Here is a 20,696-nt window from a genome sequence, read left to right on the forward strand (position 1 = left end):
CTCATTAGAGGGAGATGATTAGGGGTGACTTAATCTGAGAGTCACCACACCTCAAGGAAGGGGCAATGTTGAGAAGGAGGGACTTTGATAGTAACCTCAGCTGATATAGGAATTAAACCCACGAAGTTAGCATCACTCTGCATTGTCAACCAGCTGTCCAGCCAACTGAGCTAATTTACCTCCATAGCCTCGGTAGCACAGAATGCATGAAATACAGAAGGGAGTAGGTCAACTGACACTTTGAATCCGCCCAGGCTGATTTTCCAGCTCAATTCCATCAGTAATAACTTCAATTATTTGAGTTCCAACATTCTATCAATCTGTGTCTTGATATATTCAGTGACAGTCATTTGTGGTAGAAAATTCCATAAGATTCGCCAACCCCTTGAGTGGAAAAGATTTCTCCTTTTGGGATCTCAGTCCCAAAGAACGAAACTCACTCATGTGAGATCACGGCACCTATTCTAGGCTCCCCAGTCAGCGGAAACATCCTTCCAGCTTCTACCTTCTTGAAGAATGTTCCATATTTCAATGAGGTCAACTTTTATTCTTCTAAATTCTAGGAAACGTAGGTGTAGTCCACTCAATCTCTCCTCATGGGGAGGGCCGGGGGACACTGAGATCTTGACAAGATGACGTGGAAAGGGTGATTCTACTTATGGGGGAACTTAGAATGAGAAGTCATTGAATCATAGGGATGTACAGCACGGAAACAGACCTGTCGATCCAACTCATCCATGCTGACTATATATCCTGTATAAATCTAATCCCATTTGCCAGCATTTGTCCCATATCCCTCTAAACCCTTTCTATTCATAAACACATCCAGATGCCTTTTAAATGTTGTAATTGTACCAGCCTCCACCACTTCCTCTGGCAGCTCATTCCACACATGCACCACCCTCTGTGTGAAAAAGTTGCCCATTAGGACCCTTTTATATCTTTCCCCTCTCACCCTAAACCTATGGTCTCTAGTTCTGGACTCCCCCACCCCAGGGAAAAGACCTTGTCTATTTATCCTATCCATGCCCGTTGTGATGTTATAAACCTCTATAAGGTCACTGCTCAGCCTCCGATGCTCCAGGGAAAACAGCCCCAGCCTATTGCTGTTTAAAAATAAGGGTCTGTCTAAATGAGAAGATAAGAGGGAAATGTTTTGTCTCACGGAGGGCCGTGAGTCTTTGGAACTCTCTTCCTCAAAGGCAGTGGGATCAGAATCTTTAAATATTTTGCAGAGGTCGATATATTTATGCCTTTTCAATTAAGCACCTTGCTGGAGGAACAACACCTCATTCTCCACTTTGGCAGGTTACAGCCTCTAAGACTCAATATTAGGTTCCTCAACGTGAAGGACGACTTCTGTCTTTTTTCACCTCCCACCCCAACACCTCCCCCACACCCCCCCCCCCCGCCCAGGTCTTGTCAACTTTGCTATCAGCAGAGTGAGTTGATTTTCTCCTTTTCACTCCTTCATTTATACCCATTTTACTTCTCCAACTCTCCCTCAGCCCCATTGACACTCCTTTTGTCTTTTACCAGTGTACCAGTAAAACGTGGAATTAAGAGTCGAATGACGACTATGAATCCATCACCAATCATCGGGGAAAACCCATCTGGTTCACTCATACCTATTAGGGAAGGAAACTGGGATCCTCACCTGGTCTGGCCTACATGTGACTGCAACCACAGCCATGTGGTTGACTCTTAACTGCCCTCTGGGCAATTAGGGATGGGCAGTATATCCTAGCCCAGGCAGCAGCACCCACATCCCATGAATGAATAAAAAAGACCATCACAACCTGTTCCACTTTCTCCTCCTCCTCCAACAGCGTAAAAAACACCACTTCCCTGCTCCTTTTATTTCTAAGGGAGAATAAAACGAGATTCATAATTAACCCTGTGCTCTCTCCACAGATGCTGCCAGACCCGCTGAGTTTCTCCAGTAATTTCCGTTTTCTTTTTTTCAGATACCCAGCATCTGCAATATTTGCCCTTGAGCAGACAGATTCTTGACAAGCAAAGTGGGGGTGAAAGGTCATCGGTGATAGGTGGAAATGCAGAGTAATTAGATCAAATATGACCTTATTGAATGGCAGAATGGATTTGAGGGGCTGAGTTTGACCCATTCTTACACTTAATTCTTAACGTTCATATCATTTACAGCCTTCTACATGGTTAAACCAGCAGCATAATTGGGACTTTGCACAATGGTATACAATGATTGAAGTCAATGGAGATGATTCATTCACAGGATTTAGGTGTTACTGGCCAGGCCAGTGTTTATTGCCCATCCTTAATTGCCCAGAGGGCAGATAAGAGTCAACCAAGTTGATTAGAAATGGAAATTCCAAATTGGAAATTGGTCAAAGGTCCTCAGACAGCACCTTCCAAACCCATGACCGCCATCATCTAGAATGACAAGACATGGGAACCCCTTCACCTTCGAGTTCCCCTCCAAGCCACTCACCATCCTGACTTGGAAATATGTCCTTGACTGTCACTGGGACAATATCTTGGAATTGCCTCCCTCAGGGCATGTGGGTCAACCTACAGCAGGTGGACTGCAAGGCCGCACCACCACCTTCTCAAGGGCAATTAGGGATGGGCAATAAATGCTGCTCAGTCAGCAATGCTCAACATAAGACCATTAGACATAGGAGCAGAAATTAGGCCATTCAGCCCATTGAGTCTGCTCCGCCATTTAATCACGGCTGATAAGTTTTTCAACTCCATTCTCTCACTTCCTCCTTGTAACCCTTGATCCCTTTGATAATCAAGAACCTAGCTATCCCAGTCTTAAATATACTCAAACCCTGGCCTCCACAGCCTTCTGTGGCAGTGAATTCCATAGATTCCCCACTCTCTGGCTGAAGAAGTTTCTCCTTATCTCCATTCTGAAGGGTCTTCCCTTTACTCTAAGGCTATGCCCTCGCGTCCTCGTCTCTCCTACCAATGGAAACATCTTCCCAACATCCACTCTGTCCAGGCCATTCAGTATTCACATCCCACAAATGAACAGAAAGTAAATTGCTGTGGGTCATAGAGTCATAGAGATGTACAGCATGGAAACAGACCCTTCGGTTCAACCCGTCCATGGTGACTAGATATCCCAACCCAATCTAGTCCCACCTGCCAGCACCCGGCCCATATCCCTCCAAACCCTTCCTATTCATATACCCATCCAAATGCCTCCGGAGTCACATGTAGGCCAGACTAGCTAAGTTTCATTCCCTGAAGTACACTCTTGAGTCCAGATGGGTTTTCCAACAATTGACAATGGTTTCATGGTCATCATTGGACTCTTAGTTCCTGATTTTTATTTTCTGATTTATGGCAGATGGACCCCTGGAACATTACCTGGGTTTCTGGATTAACAGTCTAGCAATAATACCACTGGGCCACCACCTCTGCAAACATGATCTGCCAATCCTTTTTTTTTTAACCTTTTCATACCAGGTAGGGATCAACTCTCCCTCCTCAAACTGTATTTTATTCCTGTCCTGGTTAATTGCTAAAACTGGAGATTAGACCTTTTTTTTTGAACAATGTGCTTTTCCAGTTCATTTCTCAAATGGTTCAAATTGACTGGAAAAACGCCGACTAAACAAGTCAAGTTTGCAACTGGAACTGAACAGCAACACAGAGTAGGGGATGGCACCAGATGCAACAATGTTCACAACGCTGTTACTGCAGCAGATTGGCTTTTGGATCTGATCAACACAACATCTTATAACTCCCATCTAATATCAGTTTCACCAGGGAGGCTACAGAGGTTCAAGAAGGCAACCCATCATTATCTTCTCAACAGCAGCTGGAGATGAACAATAAATACTAGTTTTGCTCACAAATATCTTGCAGAAACAACCATCAGTTTGAAAAATATTTGCACCCTCATATTGTTTCTATCTGGTCCATGTTCTGCCCTCTCTAGTTGATGGCTCTTATTGACAGATTCTTCAACCATCAGGATCTTTGAAAATGTTTCTTCCGTTTCTCCATTCCCCCACTGACAATATCCTTCTCATAATTCCTGCTGGCTCTCCGTATCTTCCCATTATGGTGAAGCATGGTGGAATCTGTCGCTGTACTGGCCTTTAGCTGCTCTGAGCTTCCCTCCCTAAACCTCTGCGCCTCCCTATTTTTAAGTTATTTATTCATTTGTTGGATTAGGCACCATTGGCTGGCCAGAATTTATTGCCCATCCCTAGTTATTATTTGAGAAGGTGATGGTGAGCTGCCATCTTGAACCGCTGCAGGGCTGACCCATTATTCCACTGGGAAGGGAATTCTGGGATTGTGAGTCTGTCCTCCAAGACACATCTTAGAACCACTGTCTGATAAACTTTGGCCAATTTCCAGATGTGGCACAGTGCTAAATTATATTTGATAATATTCTTGTGACGTGTCATGAGAATGTTTTACGATGTTCAGGAAGGCTGCAAGTTGTTATGGCAGCTAAGTTGCTCTGTGAGTGCGTGCTGATGTTGTGCATTACATCTGTGCTGACTGCATACAAAATCCATTCTCAATAAAGTTACAGAAACAGGACATAATTTACATTTACAATGAGTGTGTCACTGCCTAATTAACCGTGTTTATTGTTAAGTGTATTCGAGGGAAGAATGATGCGCTTTCTATCTTTGGAATTCCTACTGTGCAGAAACAGGTCCTTTGGCTCAACAAGTCTACTCCAAAGAGTAACCTATTCCACTCCTACTCAGCATTTACCCCCTGACTAATGCACCTAGCCAACACACACCCCTGAACATGATGGGCAATTCAGCATGGCCAATTCACCTAACCTGCACATCTTTGGTTAGTGGGAGGAAACCGGAGCACCCAGAGGACACCCACGCAAACTGGGGGGAATGTGCAAACTCCACGCACACACAGTCACCCGAGTCGGGAACTGAACCTGGGTTCCTGGCGCTGTGAGACAGCAGTGCTGACCACTGAGCCACCATACCACCCCTTTAATGCAAAGGTTCATGTTTATGGTGGGGCTTAACACAGCTGTGTTTAGTTTAGCATAGGTCAAAGAAGAGGAATGATATGAATCACAATGCCTCATACTATAACGTGAATCTGGATTCCTCAAGTACCAAATTCAACTGGCTTGTATCTTCACTTGGAGTCTATAATCACGAGCAAATAGTTGTGATGTCAACCCAAGCCCTATTCAATTGTGCACTGCCTTCCGGTTCAGAAACATCAATTTTACAAATTGCATCCTAGTTTTCAACTCAACTGAGGTTTCTTCAGGAGTAATGTGTCCAGATCTGGTCTCCCTTTGATGCGAAGGTGCCAGTGTTGGACTGAGGTGGACCAAGTCAGAAGTCAGACAACACCAGGTTATAGTCCAAAAGGGTTTACTTGAAATCACATGCTTTTTGAGTGCTGCTCCTTCATCAGGTGGTGAGGGAGAAGCACACAGGCACTGAAATTATAGGCAGAGAGATCAAGATATCATTCAAATGGTGTGAGGTGAGTATCATAATAAATCTCTGCAGGTGACCATGGATATTAGACAGTGAGAGTAAAATGTTAATAGCTGAATACAACTGAAGGGACGGCCCTAAAATCTGATTAAAATGGCAGTGAGATAATTACAAAAATAAGGTAGTGCTGGAGACAAACCAAATGAAGAGAAACCATCTTCATAGATGCTGCTCGCCCTGTGGGCTTTTCCAGAAGCTTCTGTTTGTGTTCCATGTTATTCCAGTCATTCGGTTCGTCTCCAGCACCGCCTTATTTTTAATTGCAACTCCATGACTCTCCCATGCGTTATGCTCCAGCTATTACATAATTGCCTCTGTGGAATTTTTAAACAATCAGAAGCTGCCACAATGTTTACTTTTAAATTTACCTCACCATTCAGAAAGGAAATGTGCCTTATTCTGCCATGAAATATACGTCGTAATGCTATGGCTCCGAAAAACTCCAGCAAATTCTGCTTTGCTATTTCTCTCTTTTTTTTTCTCTCTCTCTCTCTCTCTCTCTCATCAGCAGATCCTCTTAACAGAAGCAGAGAAAACCCTGGATAACAATATGTGACCTGGCTGTTGGACAGTGTTAGCCCTGCAGGTCACTCTTAAAGTTGTATCGCCCCTACACTCCAAAAAAAAATTTGATCTCCTGACTCAAAACGCTCGCCCCGCTTCCATAATCCAGGCGATATTTAACTCATTCAAAGTTGATCAACTTACACAGAGTTAAAACTGAGTGCACCGATTCTGATCGCCAGGTCTAATGCAAAGCGGAATCACAGGATTTGAGGCAAGCCCAGTTCAACAGAAAAGGCTGACACTCCAACCATGTGACTTCATGCTGAAGTAAGACAGAACTAAAACAAATTACAGCACAAAATGAGGCATTTTAGTCTTCCCTCTGCTGAGCCGGCTCTTCCAGATCGTTTGTGTTTTCTCTTCCTATAGCCCTTCAAACATTTTTGATTCTTTTAAAATTTTAATCCAGTTGCCTTTTGGGAATTACTATTCAGTGTGCTTCCATCAAGCCGAACATTCCAGATTTTGACAACTCACTCCAAGAAAAGTCTACTCACTGCGTCAGTTCCAGAAAACATCATGACTGAGAGTGGATACAGGGCCTGCAGTTCCCCTGGTACAATATGTCGCTCTTTCAGAAAGGTGCAGCAATTAAATCTACTTAGAAGTGCTGTGATCTAATTGAGATTTATTACGTTGTGTTAGAAGAAACTTCCATATATTAAAACCTTCAAAGTTGCTAATTAGTTGACATGTTAGAAAGTTACATTTCTATAGCGCCCTTCTTGACCTTGAATTATCCCAAAGCACTTTATAGAGTATCATGTATATTTAAAGAGCAGTCACTGTCATAATGCAAGAAATGCAGCAGTCAATTTGCACTGGATGAATGCAGATCAAACGTCACCCTAAAATCTCGGATAAAACAGTCTATTGTTTGGCATTGCATCTACTCCTGCTACCAACAATGCTCAGGGGCAGCAAGTATACACCACATTCATTTCAGAAATTCATCAAAACCACCTTCTAAACTCATGAACACTTCCATCTAGAAGGACAAGGGAGACAGGAACATGGGAACACTACCACCATCTGCAGGTTCCCCTCAATGCAGGTCCATCTACTCAAACAGACCACACTGTTTCAAAAATGCAACTCAACACCACATTCTGAAGGACAATTAGATACGGGTAATAAATGCTGCTCCAGCCAGCAACACAAGCCCCATGAATGAATATAAAAAAGAACTCAACATGTATCTATGATAGCAATGTGATAATAAAAATCTCATTGTTGATTGAGGGATAAACCTTGGTCAGATTACTGAGGAGATTGTTGCCACTTTACGTTTGAAATAAAATCAGTAGTCCTTTTATAACCACCTGAGAGAGGAGGCAGGGCCTTTGCTGAAAGTTTTATCTGACCAACATTACAGCAAGCCTTCAGTCTCAAGTTTTGTATTCAAGTCTTCACATTGGATAAGAACATATAACTATCTAATTCCAGGACAGCAGCTCTATGGATCAAGTCAGAGTTAATACAGGTCAGGTACATGGATCACTGCCGACAGACAACCGAGTCATTGGTGTGTTAACGTGATGACCATGTTAAGAAAAGAACTAACGTACTTGCACAAAATTCATCTTTCTATCATTGCCACTGAATGCGAGTAAAACAAAACGATTCCTTAAAGGATTAATGGATTTACCATTGCTATTACACAACATATTTTACAGTTCCCGCAAACAATGTCCAGCCTGACAAATCAACTGCCATTTTGCATCTTATACAAAATCCAAATCGTGAGGACTGTGACAAAAGTGGGTTGGCCAATCCAAGTCTACATACTGGTCCTGGGTGAATGTGGCACATGAATGGGGCAAGTGACGTCCTCCCTAATCGGCTGCCTCTCTTCTATGGCTTTGCCTGTGTGCAGGTCACCCAATAAGGAAGCGTAAGGAATGTAAAATTATACTGCAAGCCTTTCACCACCAGTGGGTAGCATGGAGCAGAAGCCACCTTAGAAATACTGACGACAACACTGATTCCATTTGGCCAGGTTCCCTCTGCTCTTGCTGAGTCTTTTCTTCTGCTCGTGCTGAGCTTCTTTTATCTTGGTTGATTTCTTACCTGTTTACCCAAAAGGGTATCATTGGCAGTGATTCTTGTTCTGTTACCTGCGGCAACCCAATTGTTAATTCTTTGGTCCATTACAAATATGCCTAGTTGAAGTGAGCTTGACGAGCCTTAACCAACTTGCACCGAGCATGGATTCAAGCACAGAGCTGCCTAATTGACATCACCAAGCCAATCAATGACCCAAAAAGGATGCTAGTTTTGCTGATCCCTGGGTGACCCCAGTGCCATTTTTCAGAAGAGACAGGCCAAACTGGCTCATAAGACTATCGGGTCTTTCAGCGATAATTCATTGATTCTGGTGATGCCAATTTCTGCTTCCAATTGCATTTTCGGCCATTGCACATTGACAGTTGATTCTCGCAGCGTAAAACACCAAGACTTCTTGGCATTTGAGGAAAGAATTGCATATGAAGTTTCAGGCTCACCTCGAGACGGTCAGTTCGCATCAGCTTCTGTGCAGCAGCTGCAGTGTGGACCGGAACAGCGTGATTCCCCGTGACCAGCATCGGTGCGCTGGGTAAGATCTCAGCGGGGACCAGGTTGGGGGAGACCGGTCCCAGGTAAGGGTTGAAAGCTGCGTTGGGATTAGTCGCAAGGCCTGGGGTGACGGAAAACATCGGCTGGAAGACAGAAAACAGTAGAAGCAAGGGGTTAATCATCAATCAGTCAAGACTAACTGGCCAAATGGTCATCACTTCCTCATCACTAACTAGTGGCGTTGTCCCCCAAACATTAACAGCGCATTAATCCACTTGAGAGAAGTTGAGGATTTGAAAGGATGGACCTCAGCTGCAGTTTGTGGCCAATTCTGGTCCTTTAGGAAGGCATTAGACACAGTGTAGTGGAGGTATTCCAGAATGTTACTGGGGATACGGAACTTTAGGGATGTGGACTGACTGAAGAAACAGGTTCGCCCTGGAGCCGGGAATGGTTTTGTTGGAGCAGACAAGCAGAAACTGATTACAGTGGTAGGATTGGTAGCCAGAGGACATGGATATAATTGATAAACAGCTTTGAAAACTAAATACGCCAATTGAGAAAATTTCCTGTGCTGCAGGGAAAGATGTAGGGGGAGTGAAATCGACTGGAGGTCTTGTGTACAAATAACAATTTTCCATACTAAATAATTCCAAACTTTCTGTGAAGGGTATGTGATTCAGGACATGTAAAGACATTGTGGGCCGTGGTAGAAGAGCATAGAAGTGAGAGTAATAAAGTTAAAATGACCGGCCCAGAGAAATATGGTTGAGTGGCCTCCTGTTTGGCTCTGCCATTCTGTGGCTATCTGGAAGAAGTGATGAGTTTATTTGGCCTGCCTCAAAGTCTGACCTAATTTTAAGAACCTCCCTGAGGATCCTGAAAGAGAGGGGTGCCTTGAAAAGGAGCAAAGGGCATCAAGTTGATCAAACGCTGTGTTTACGAGACCCCAGACTAAAAAAGAACACTCACATTGGGCTAATTGAATTTATCTCTCCACCCTGGTGGCTCCCTGTCTTCATTCCTGATGAAGGGCTTTTGCCCGAAACATCAATTTTCCTGCTCCTCGGATGCTGCCTGACCTGCCGTGCTTTTCCAGCACCATTCTAATCTGGACTCTAATTGAATTTATATTTAATTATAATAATGAGGTATCTTGTCTTATGAAGAGAGGTTGAGTGAGCTAGGGCTTTTCACACTGAAGAGAATGGGGAAGACAGGTAACTTGATAGAGGTGTACAAGATAATGAGCGCTGGATTATATCTTATTCTGATGTGCCACAACCTATTGAATGGTCGATGAGCTTAGTGTAATTCTCTACTCAAGGCAAGTAATCTGTTACTGTCTGGGCATCTGGAGTGGTGTGCGCAGTTTTGGTTCCCTTATCTCTGGAAAGATGTTACTGCCACAGAAGGACTGGGATGAAAGTTCACCAGACTGGTTCCCTGGAGGATGGGGATGTCCAATGAAGACAGTTTGGGAATACTGGGCAAGCATTCTCTAGGATTTCGAAGAATAAGAGACGATCTCATGGAAACGTACAAAATACTTAAAAGGGATTGATGGGGGAATTTAGGTCCGTAATGTGGAAAATTTATTTTACTGAGAGATTTGTGAATCTTTGGAATTGTCTACCACAGAGGGCTGTGGAAACTCAGACTTTATCTAAGGTAAAGACTGATAGATTTTGGATTGCCATTGGCATTGAGAGTAATGGGGATAGTGTAGGTAAAGGGCATTGAAGTGTTTGATCAGCCACAGCCATACTGAATGGGGTGGGCAGGTTTGATGGACTGAATAACTTACTCCGATCCCTATCGTGCTCAGCTTATCAAGGCCAGGCAGAGAGACTGAGCGCTTTCAAATAAAGAACAAAGAAGCTGAGGGTCAATGTGAATCATCAACATGTGATCTAAACTTGTTGGGCGGAATCAAAACATTGTCTGTCAGCGAACAGCAACTGCTTTCAAATGAATTTCAAATGAACATAACTCAATGGGTAAATCCCACTGTTTGCACAAGCAGAAACAATGGTTTAGTTCCTAGTCTGTGTTGGTTACTGGGGCAACAATGAGGGCAGCACAATGAACTTTCCTGTTTCCTGCCCCAGTTACTGTGGGGCAAGACTCACCAAGGAGTTTCCACACAAGGAGGTCAGGTGAGGACAACTGTGGTGCCTCACGCAATGCTCGCATAATTGGCAAATTCTCAACCCAAGCTGAGAGGTGATCACTTGGAATGAAAGGTGGGAGAGTTTCAGGTCCCTTGTGTGAGGCATACTCCTAGTATGAATCAGTAACTGCCCCTAAGGCAAGGAATTGCAAACAGAAGGAAGTGTAAGAGAAAGGATGCAGCAGGAAGGGAGTGAATAGTGTGCAACTTATGTAAATATGCAACTGTGCAACGTACAGTAATTACTCCAAACATTCAATTGTTTCATTCAGCAGTTTATCAGATTATCCTAACAGCAGAGATCGAGTGGATTCGAGAAAGAGATCTCATCTCATTGCAGCATATACAACACTCAAGCGGCTTAATATGGTTGATGCTGAAAGGACCTTCCTCTGAGGTGGGGAACCTGAATCACAGGGTCACAACGTCAGAGTAATTAGGTGACAATTTAGACTAAGATGAGGAGAAATTTCTTCACTGAGAACTGTGAATCATTTGAAATTCCTCACTCGAAAAGGCGAGAGTGTATCCATTGAGTATGACATGGAGCTGCAGGTGTTGGATTGGGGTGAACAAAGTCAAACAACCTGGTGGTGTGTGACTTTTGACTTCATCGAATATATTCAAGGTATTTGGATACTGTGGAAATGAAGACATTTGTAAGGGGACCCAGGGTGATGGGGAGAAGTGGGTGAATGGGGTTGAGATACATAGCAGCCATCATTCAATGGTGCAGTAGAGTTGATGGGCCGAATGTTCTAATTCTACTGCTATACCCTATGGTCTTATATGCGGTCAGTCTGGGGAAATGGAGTTGGAAATAGAAGATCAGCAATGCTGTCACTGAAGCAAGTTCAATTGGCTAAATGTCCCTGCATTCTTACAGGATAAATTACATCATCATGGGGATATAGTGAGCCATTGCAATTAATTGCAACACCCATCTACTGCAAATTTGTTTTTATTTCAATTATTATTCATAGCAGAACACTGGAATACTAATTGCTAACATCTACTTTATTCCAACAGCAGCTGCAAAATTCTCAGAAATCTGCCCCCTAATGCCACCAATCTATCAATCATACAGTTTATAGATCAGATAAAACCATGTGTGACAAAAGTGATGCTAATTTGTTTTAAATCCTCTAAATGCTTGACTTAGTTAATCACAAGTAATAATTAATGAGAAACTCCGATGTTTGTTCTGCCCTTGATATCAGAATTAAGATATACTTGGGTTCCAGATTGTAAGGAATTTTGATTGAGGAGATAGGGAGAAACTGTTCCCACATGTGGGAGGGTTGGTAACTAGGGAACGCAGATTTAAGATACTTGGCAAAAGGACCAGAGGGAGACAGCAAGAATTATTTTTATTCAGATCTGGAGTTTGATGGAAGTGGATTCAATAGCATTGCTTAAAAGGGGTGAGGATAGATAAATACTTAAGACAAAGGAAATGATACAGGGTTAACGAGGAAGATTATGTTGATAATCCTTTCAAAGAGCTGCTTCGAGCATGAGGGGCCAAAGATTGCACAATATTTTCCAATGACACTAAGTTTGAGTTGCTGTGAAAATGTGGAGTTGTGACATGAATGAACGCTCTCCCGCTGAATTTTGCCTCAGTTTCCATTGCCCACCCAACCTCTATATCAGTACAAAAATAATGGGGAGAAACAGATTTCCTTCCCAGCGTATTTACCTCGTTAAACCACCACCCTCGCTGTCCACCATCCGCCATCTGCCAACACATCAGAAGAACAAATAGGTATTGCTGAAAGTGAGTTTTCCCTGGTTACAACAGCACACCAATCTACATGTTCACTGTAACATTACACGGTTGTAATCTCACTCAACAGGACCGACCTCAGCACCAGGGCAGTTAGGAACTTGTATTTACAAACTGTTACCCCCAGCAGTGCACTCTCAGACGAGTTAGGGCATTGATCAGACACAGAGCTTTACTCCTCTTACTCTGTCCAAAATAACGCATCTCAACTCGGAGAGCCTGTGTATGATGCACATTATTTCCCATTTTGCTGAGTGTGATTACAATTTTAGTGCCGAGGTGCGGCAATTTCTTGAATCTTCCTCAATGGCTATCGATTGACACAAAGAGGGACCACCTTCCCCCCCTACCGTGTGCTAGGTGAGAACCCGCATGCCAGTGAATTAGTAGGATCTCACCAAATGGCGCAGTGGAGCCAAATGGCCTACTCCTGTTCCTGTTTTCACGGACAGCATTGTGATCGGGTGCCCATCCTGCTCTGCTACTGACGAACGTGAGCTGGAAGCAGGGTGAAGGAAGATGATATCTGACAGGACATCACGCTGACATGTGACTGCCATCTGGTGCCACAAGAGGCCACGTTCTGAGGAGGGGCACCGCTCGGCCACGCCTTGGGGCCCCCTGAAGTCTGTAGCACCACCAGAAATCCAAGACCGAGGGCCATAGAAACCCCTGCACTTGTTGATGGTCTCCACTGGCAAGGGCTGACTAGAGCCAGGTTTTGTTTGCTCTAGTCACCCCGTACTGCTCATGCCCAATGAGAGGGAAGGAGAGCGGCTAAGTCAATGGTCAAGATCAAGGACAGGACATTGGGAGCATGTCATTGAAAACTGTGCCTGGCTCTGCTGACCGAGAGGGGGGGACAAAATAACAGGTAAATCACAGGGATGAAAGAAGCCAATGTAAAGAGACAAAAAAACCCTATATATATATCTACAAAAACAGGATACATACTACTGCATGGTACAGCTATTGCATAAACCACATTACTGGAGGCTACTTAATCACACTTAAATATCACAGAATCCCTACAGTGTGGAAACAGGCCCTTCAGCCCAACTAGTCCACACTAACTCTCCAAACAGTAACCCACTCAGATTCATTCCCCTATACTTACCTCTGACTAATGCACTTAACCTACACATCTCTGAATACTATGGGCAATTTAGCATGGACAAATCACCTAATCTGAACATCTTTGGACTGTAGGAGGAAACCCACGCAGACACAGGGAGAATGTGCAAACTCCACACAGACAGTCGCCCGAGGGTGGAATAAAAACCGGGTGTCTGGTGTTGTGAGGCAGCAGTGCTAACCACTGAGAAACCGTGCTGCATAAGGTCTGAACAATACATGGATTAGGCCACTTTTGGAATACTGTGTTCAATTCTGTTATAGGAAAGATGTTGTTAAACTTGGAATGGTTCAGAAAAAGATTTACAAGGAAGTTGCCAGGGTTGGAGGGCTTGAGCTATAGGGAGAGGCGAAACAGGCCAAGGCTATTTTCCCTAGCGTGTTGGAGGCTGAGGGGTGACCTTACAGAGGTTTTAAAAAGCCTGGGGGGTAAATAGCCAAGATCTTTAGGTGAGTCCAAAACTAAAAAGCATTGGCTTAAGGTGAGGGGGAAAAATATACAGAAGGTGGTGCGTGTATGGAATGAGCTGCCAGAGAAATGGTGGAGGCTGATATAATTATAGCATCTGGATGGGTATATGAATATGAAGGGTTTGGAGGGATATGGGCCAAGTGCTGGCAAAGAGTACTATTAATTTAGAATATCTGGTCTGCATGGACGGTTGGACCGAGGGTCTGTTTCCGTGCTGTACATCTCTATGACTCTATTCAGAAATATCTGCTCCTTTGTATGAATATCAAATGTATTTCAAGTTTAGAAAATAAAACAATTGTGGCTCATGCTGTATTCACTGAGCCATGTTTCCTCGACTTGTATTAAGTATTCCATGTTCTTTTACCCTTCCATCCTCACTGATTCCCACAGGTACAAGGCTCCCTGGTTAGACTTGCCTTGTCTCGCAAAGCTGTGCTGAGCCAGGAAAGGGCTAGCTGGTGAGGTTACATGAATACCAGGGTCACCACAAATCAAATCTTCTGACCCACTTCTAAACATGCACATTTTCCAGCTGTTGTTAATGTTTAGGAAAGAGAGCTCTAGCTGAAGCTCACCCCTTTTCCTCCCAACCAGCCCTTTCCTCTCTATGATTGGTAACCATCATCTACCTACTCCTTCCCAAATTGGCTGAATCACCTGAACCCACACAGACTCTAAGTAAAGCCACTAAGTAAACCTCTAAGTAAAACCATCACATTTCTGATGAAGGATCACTGGGTTCGAAACATTCAGTCTTGTATCTGTCTTTGCTGCCAGACCTGCTGAGCTTCGCCAGAAAGTTCAGTTTTTGTTTCTGAGACTCACTTGGCCTGGATAACTCAATTGTCTTCAACCCTTCTTGATCCAGGTCAGGTTAACGGTGTGGAGCAGCCGACGTTCCATCAGCTGATCACTGACATCAATCCCTCACCCTTGAACTCTCTCTGAGCTGAAAACTCTACATTCCTCCAATTCTGGCCTCTTGCACATCTCCCTCCTTCAACCCTCTGCTGGTGCCTGTTCTTGCAGTTGGTTGGTGCTATTATGCTGGATATTCCTCCCTAACCTCTCCACATCCCTTCCTCTGTCTCTTTTTAAACCATGTTCCTTTAAAAACCTATCTCTTTGCCCAAACTTTTGATCATCCTTCCCAATATCTCGTCGTTGACAATGTTGTAAATAATGTCAAAAGATGTGCAGATTAGGTGGACTGGCCATGCACGTAGTGTCCAGGGATGTGTAGGCTAGGTGAATCAGCCATGGGAAATGCAGGGTTTCAGGGATAGGGTAGGGGGGTGGGCATGTCTGGGTGGGATGCTCTTCAGAGAGTCGGTGTGGACTTGTTGGGCTGAATGGCCTGTTTCCACACTGTAGGGACTCTACGAGTTCTGTGATGGTCCCTTTAAGGATGATTCTTGATGTGTTCCAGAGGAACCAGAGATTAAGTGCTGCTCATTGCAATGGATATCTAAGGACTGGCTTTGCTTGGAGTCTTGTGGAACAGTGAGTGTCCATACCTCTGAGCCAGAGGCTTGAGTTCCAGCCCCAATAGCTCCAGAGGTGTGTTGTAACATCACTGAACACAGTGACTAGAAAGTATCAAGGACCTTTTGTTTGGACTCTTGGGGTACAGTGGATGTGTCCACACTTCTGAGCTAGGAGAATGTGGGTCGTAACATGTCTGAATAGGTTGCTGACAAAAATAAGACTGGCTTGTCCTAGTAAGGGGAGAGTGAGCTGACTGGAGTTTGTAGAGAACTAGAAAATGCAGATAAACTGTTGCAGAAGATAGACCAGTTCCTGCTCCCGGCTTCGGTAAATGAGTGACTAGTGCCGTAATACTCATGACAGTTGGTGTCAAATTTTGTTTGGTACTGTTCTTCTGAAATAAGTCGTGTTGCTGTTGAGCCAGAGAGTCCAGCTGTCAGATTCTGAAAGGTTCTGTACTGGGGACAACAAGAGATGGCACAAAAGCCTGCAACATGTCAAAAAAAAACATACACAAACAATCTAACGTGACTGGTTCTTCTGAGGTAAAAACAATGACTGCAGATGCTGGAAACCAGATTCTGGATTAGTGGGTGCTGGAAGAGCACAGCAGTTCATTTCGCTGCTCCCTGGATGCTGCCTGAACTGCTGTGCTCTTCCAGCACCACTAATCCAGAAACTGGCTCTTCTGAATCCACTGGCCGTACTGCTGGTACGACCATTTTATTCAAACATTGCTGACTGACAATAGCAACAAGGGTTACAATAAAAACGTAGTCTATGGGTTGATGGTTGAATTGAGACGTACCAAGGGCATGAGGAGTCCTAATTAATGGCAAGTATGTTTTTCTTCAAGGAATGTTGGGAGTTGTCTCTGATCCCCCCTCCCGTAATTAAGTAGCTATCATATCATCGAATCCCTACAGTGTGGAAGCCAGGCATCCTGATCCGCCAATGAGCATCCCACCCAGACACACCCCCATCCTATCCTGTAATCCTGCATTTCTCATGGCTAACCCACCTAACCTACACATCCCTGAACACTATGCGCAATTTAACATGGCCAATTCACCTAACCTGCACAACTTTGGACAATGGGAGGAAACCGGAGCACCCGGAGGAAATGGGAGAATGTGCAAACTACACACAGAGATTGGAATCAAACCCAGGTTCCTAGTGCTTTGAAGCAGCAGTGCTAACCACTGAGCCATCGTGCCACCCTCTAACACTGTCTGGATGTAGGCATAAAGAGCAGTCATTTGGGGCAAGTGAGTGTGCTCTCAGAACCAGAGCATTGTACAGCAACCACTTCTAGACAAGGTGGCAGAAATGAAGAACTCTCTACCTCACAAAACAAACTGCAGGTGCTAGCTCACTTCATCATTTTGAATCAGACATCAATAAATATGACGCCGAATGGCCCTGATTCAGTGCTGTAACAATCCTGAGATTGTTTTTTTACCCGAGGAGGGTCTCGAAGTTTTGCGAGCTAAGTTGGGTGAGAAAAGTTAACCTGTAGATCAGCCTTGACTTTACTCAGTGGTGGAGCAGCCCCTAGGGGCTGAATGGCCTGCGCCTGTTTCTATGTTCGAGGTCTTCACCATCCTTGTCACCTCTACAACTGGGTGAACAAGATCCAGGAGGAACAAGCGATACATTGGATGGTGGTGGGATGCTACAATTCTTTTTCCTCAAGGATTACTAGTTGCTAAGACAACATGCAATTTCACAACCACGGAGCTACAGAGAGCGATGACTGAGGATCCAATCATCCCATCACATGGCTGACCTGGAATCTCTCCTGCTCTTACTGCCTGCTACTGGTGCTTTCTGGAAAGGATTTTTCAGGTCGATACTCAACTTTACAGACACTTGGTACTTGACCATCAAGTTGTGAAGGGTCACTGGACCCAAAAGGTTAGCTCTGTTTTATCAGCACAGATGTTGTCAGACCTGCTAAATTTTCCCAGCAGTTTCTAATTTTGTTTCTGATTTCCAGCATCCATAGTTCTTTTTTAAGTCCTGGAGCGGGGCTTGACCTAGAATTTCCAGATCAGTCAAACATGCTACCCATTGCAATACAGGACCTCCCTCTAAATTTAGATGAGGAAACGCTATTTTCAAAATAGCCACTAAATGCGACATATTACAGAGCCTGGATACCCTCGAAGAGAGGATAAAGAGGAAATACAAATTAGTGTCACACGTAATACAGAAGCTGCGTTTATATTAGTCTGCAGCAGTTAACGTTAGCTACACATGAGTAGAGAATCCAGATCGGATTGCATGACAGATGCTTTGAGTAATATCAGTGAGGCAGTTTTTAAATAATCCTTGCCTGTCTAATGAATAACTGCACAAATGCAAATTTTCCTCTGATAAGCTTCACAGTTGACATCTCCTCACCCTGCTTTCAGGCATCATATCACCAGTTCACTTTACAACTCTCAATCTGCACCTGTCCAAGTGTCTTCGAATTGGACAGAGGGATGCAGGGGAGGGTGGGGGTGGGGGTCATGGGGATGTTGCTGACACTGTAGAAATGGAGTTAACACTGCCGTGCCTACAGACTGCCAGTAATGAATATATCGACACACTCGATAGAGTTTGGTTACTGGTCCTTCCAGCGTCATCTGAACCTGAAGAGTCACTAGCGGTTGCCATCTTCAATGCCATTGTGATACAGATTCCAAACGAAACAGGCCTCTCATAACGTCACAACTTGTGGTGATCTTGTATTAAGGCCTCACATTCACTCACTCTGTACAATGGAATCACTGTAGCGAGCTGATTATGCAATTATCATAAAACAGAACAAAAGAATCCCTACAGTATGGTTACAGGCCATTCGATCCTTTCAGTCTACTCTGACCCTCTGAAGAGCATCTCACCCAGATCCACTTCCCTACTCTATCCCTGTAACCCTGCACTTCCCACAGCCAATCCACTGTAACCTGCACAAACTTGGACTGTGGGAGAAAAACGGCATATCCAGAGAAAACCCAGGCAGACAATGGGACAAGGGGGCATAGCTTTAAATTAAGGGGGGGTAGGTATAGGACAGATGTTAGGGGTAGGTTCTTTACTCAGCGAGTTGTGAGTTCATGGAATGCCCTGCCAGTAGCAGTGGTGGACTCTCCCTCATTATGGGCATTTAAGCGGGCATTGGATAGGCATATGGAGGATAGTGGGCTAGTGTAGGTTAGGTGGGCTTGGATCGGCGCAACATCGAGGGCCGAAGGGCCTGTACTGCGCTGTATTCTTCTATGTTCTATAACATGCAAACTTCATAATATACAGTAACATAAGTAAGACCAGACTGTGTGTGTAGGTCTGTCATATCGAATAATAGAATTTTACAGTACAGAAGGAGGCCATTCAATCCATCGTGTCTGCAACGGCTCCTAAAAGAGCTACCCAGCTCGTCCCACTTTCCAGCCCTATCTCCGTTGTCCTCTAGCTTCTTACTTTAGCTTTGTTTATAGTTTGTGTTGTAAATAAACCAAGATACCTGACTCAGAGAATCTGACTATGCGTGGAATGCAGACTAACATTATGTCGTAAACTATAAGTGGCAGCAATTATAGCTTTTCAGTTTATGTCATTTTCAACGCCAGAAGGTGTTGAGTTTTGCTACAGTAAAATTGAAGTGGACTCTCAGAAACAGTCTTAGCCCGGACAGTATCAGACTGCAGATGACATCACAGCCAGGAGCCCTTCGGTACTCAGCATTTGGCCAAGGATGGCATGATGGATACCAATAAAACTGAATTAAATGAAGATCAGAGAGAAAACTCTCTGCTGCTTGGAGTCATACCCAAATCAGGAGGCGTACCATCTCAGTCTTTACAGCATCACTGTTGGAGTTCCTCAGGGGAGTGTCCTCGGCCCAACCATTATCTACTGCTTCCTAAATGACTTTCGTCCCATCACAAGGCCACAAGATGGTACTGACCATCTTGATGACTGCAAGATGGTCAGTACCATTTGCAACTCTTTAAGTACTGAAAGAGTCTTTGTCAATAAGGAATGCGACATGGGTAACATTCAGGCTTGGGCTGTTAAGAGTCAAGTAACACAGAGTGAAAATCCTGGAACTCCCTTCTTTTCTAACTGCAAGAACTATAGCAATTCAAGAAGACAGCTCATCTCCACCCCCTCAAGGGCAATTAGGGGTGGGCAATATATGTTGGCGTAGCCAGAAATGCACGCAAGACACGAATGAAAAAAAGACACAGGCAATGGTAACCTCCAACAAGAGAGAATCTAATCACATCTTCTTGACAATCAATGATTTTACCATCCATGAATCCTCTAGCATTATTTATGGGTCTTTATTGGACAGAAACTTAAATGGACTAACAACATAAATACTGTGACTCAGAGAACAGGTCAGAGGCTGGGTATTCTGTGATGAAGGATCCAAGTGCTGCCTAAAGCCTGTCCACCAGGCGTAGGTCAGGAGTGTAATGGAATACTCTCCACTTGCCTGGAAGGGGTACAGTTCATATAACACTCAAGAAGGTTGACACCATCCAGGATAAAGCTGCCCGCTTGACTAGCAGCACAATTACCACCCACACCTAACCCCGCCCCCACTCCCAGCTCCAGCCCCACACCAGGTCCTAGCTCCCAACCCTGCCGTGTTTTCACCATCCCTCCAGATCTACCCCTCTCTGAGGATGAAAGATCAGTCCTCGGCAGAGGCCTCACCTTCATTCCCCTCCGCTCTCGGATTAACGAGTTCAACACGCGGCGAGACATCGAACAATTCTTCCGCCGCCTTCGCCTCCGCGCCTACTTCTTCAACCAGGATTCTCGCCCACCCTCTGACAACCCCTTCTCCCGCCTCCAACACACCCCATCCACCTGGACTCCCCATGCTGGCCTCTTACCTGCCCTCAATCTCTTCATAGCCAACTGCCGCCGGGACATTAACCACCTCAACCTCTCCACCCCTCTCACCCACTCCAACCTCTCACCCTCGGAACGTGCAGCCCTCCACTCCCTCCGCTC

General features: G+C 44.5%; 1 protein-coding gene across 11 annotated transcripts in view; it reads right to left on the reverse strand.

The window, feature by feature from the left end:
- Nucleotides 1-20,696, reverse strand: part of mbnl1 (muscleblind-like splicing regulator 1) — a 238,329-nt gene that overhangs the window by 46,228 nt on the left and 171,405 nt on the right. For 6 of the 11 annotated variants that reach the window (XM_043702714.1, XM_043702715.1, XM_043702711.1 and 3 more), the window contains exons 3-4: nt 12,497-12,535; nt 8,570-8,764 (exon numbers count right to left, since the gene is read on the reverse strand). In XM_043702714.1, the coding sequence (XP_043558649.1) occupies nt 8,570-8,764; nt 12,497-12,535 (234 nt within the window). The remainder of the gene's footprint in view (nt 1-8,569; nt 8,765-12,496; nt 12,536-20,696) is intronic. The other 5 variants (XM_043702716.1, XM_043702713.1, XM_043702712.1 and 2 more) reach the window with 1 other exon arrangement.

The sequence above is a fragment of the Chiloscyllium plagiosum genome, chromosome 13 (assembly GCF_004010195.1).
Source record: "Chiloscyllium plagiosum isolate BGI_BamShark_2017 chromosome 13, ASM401019v2, whole genome shotgun sequence".
NCBI lineage: Eukaryota > Metazoa > Chordata > Chondrichthyes > Orectolobiformes > Hemiscylliidae > Chiloscyllium > Chiloscyllium plagiosum.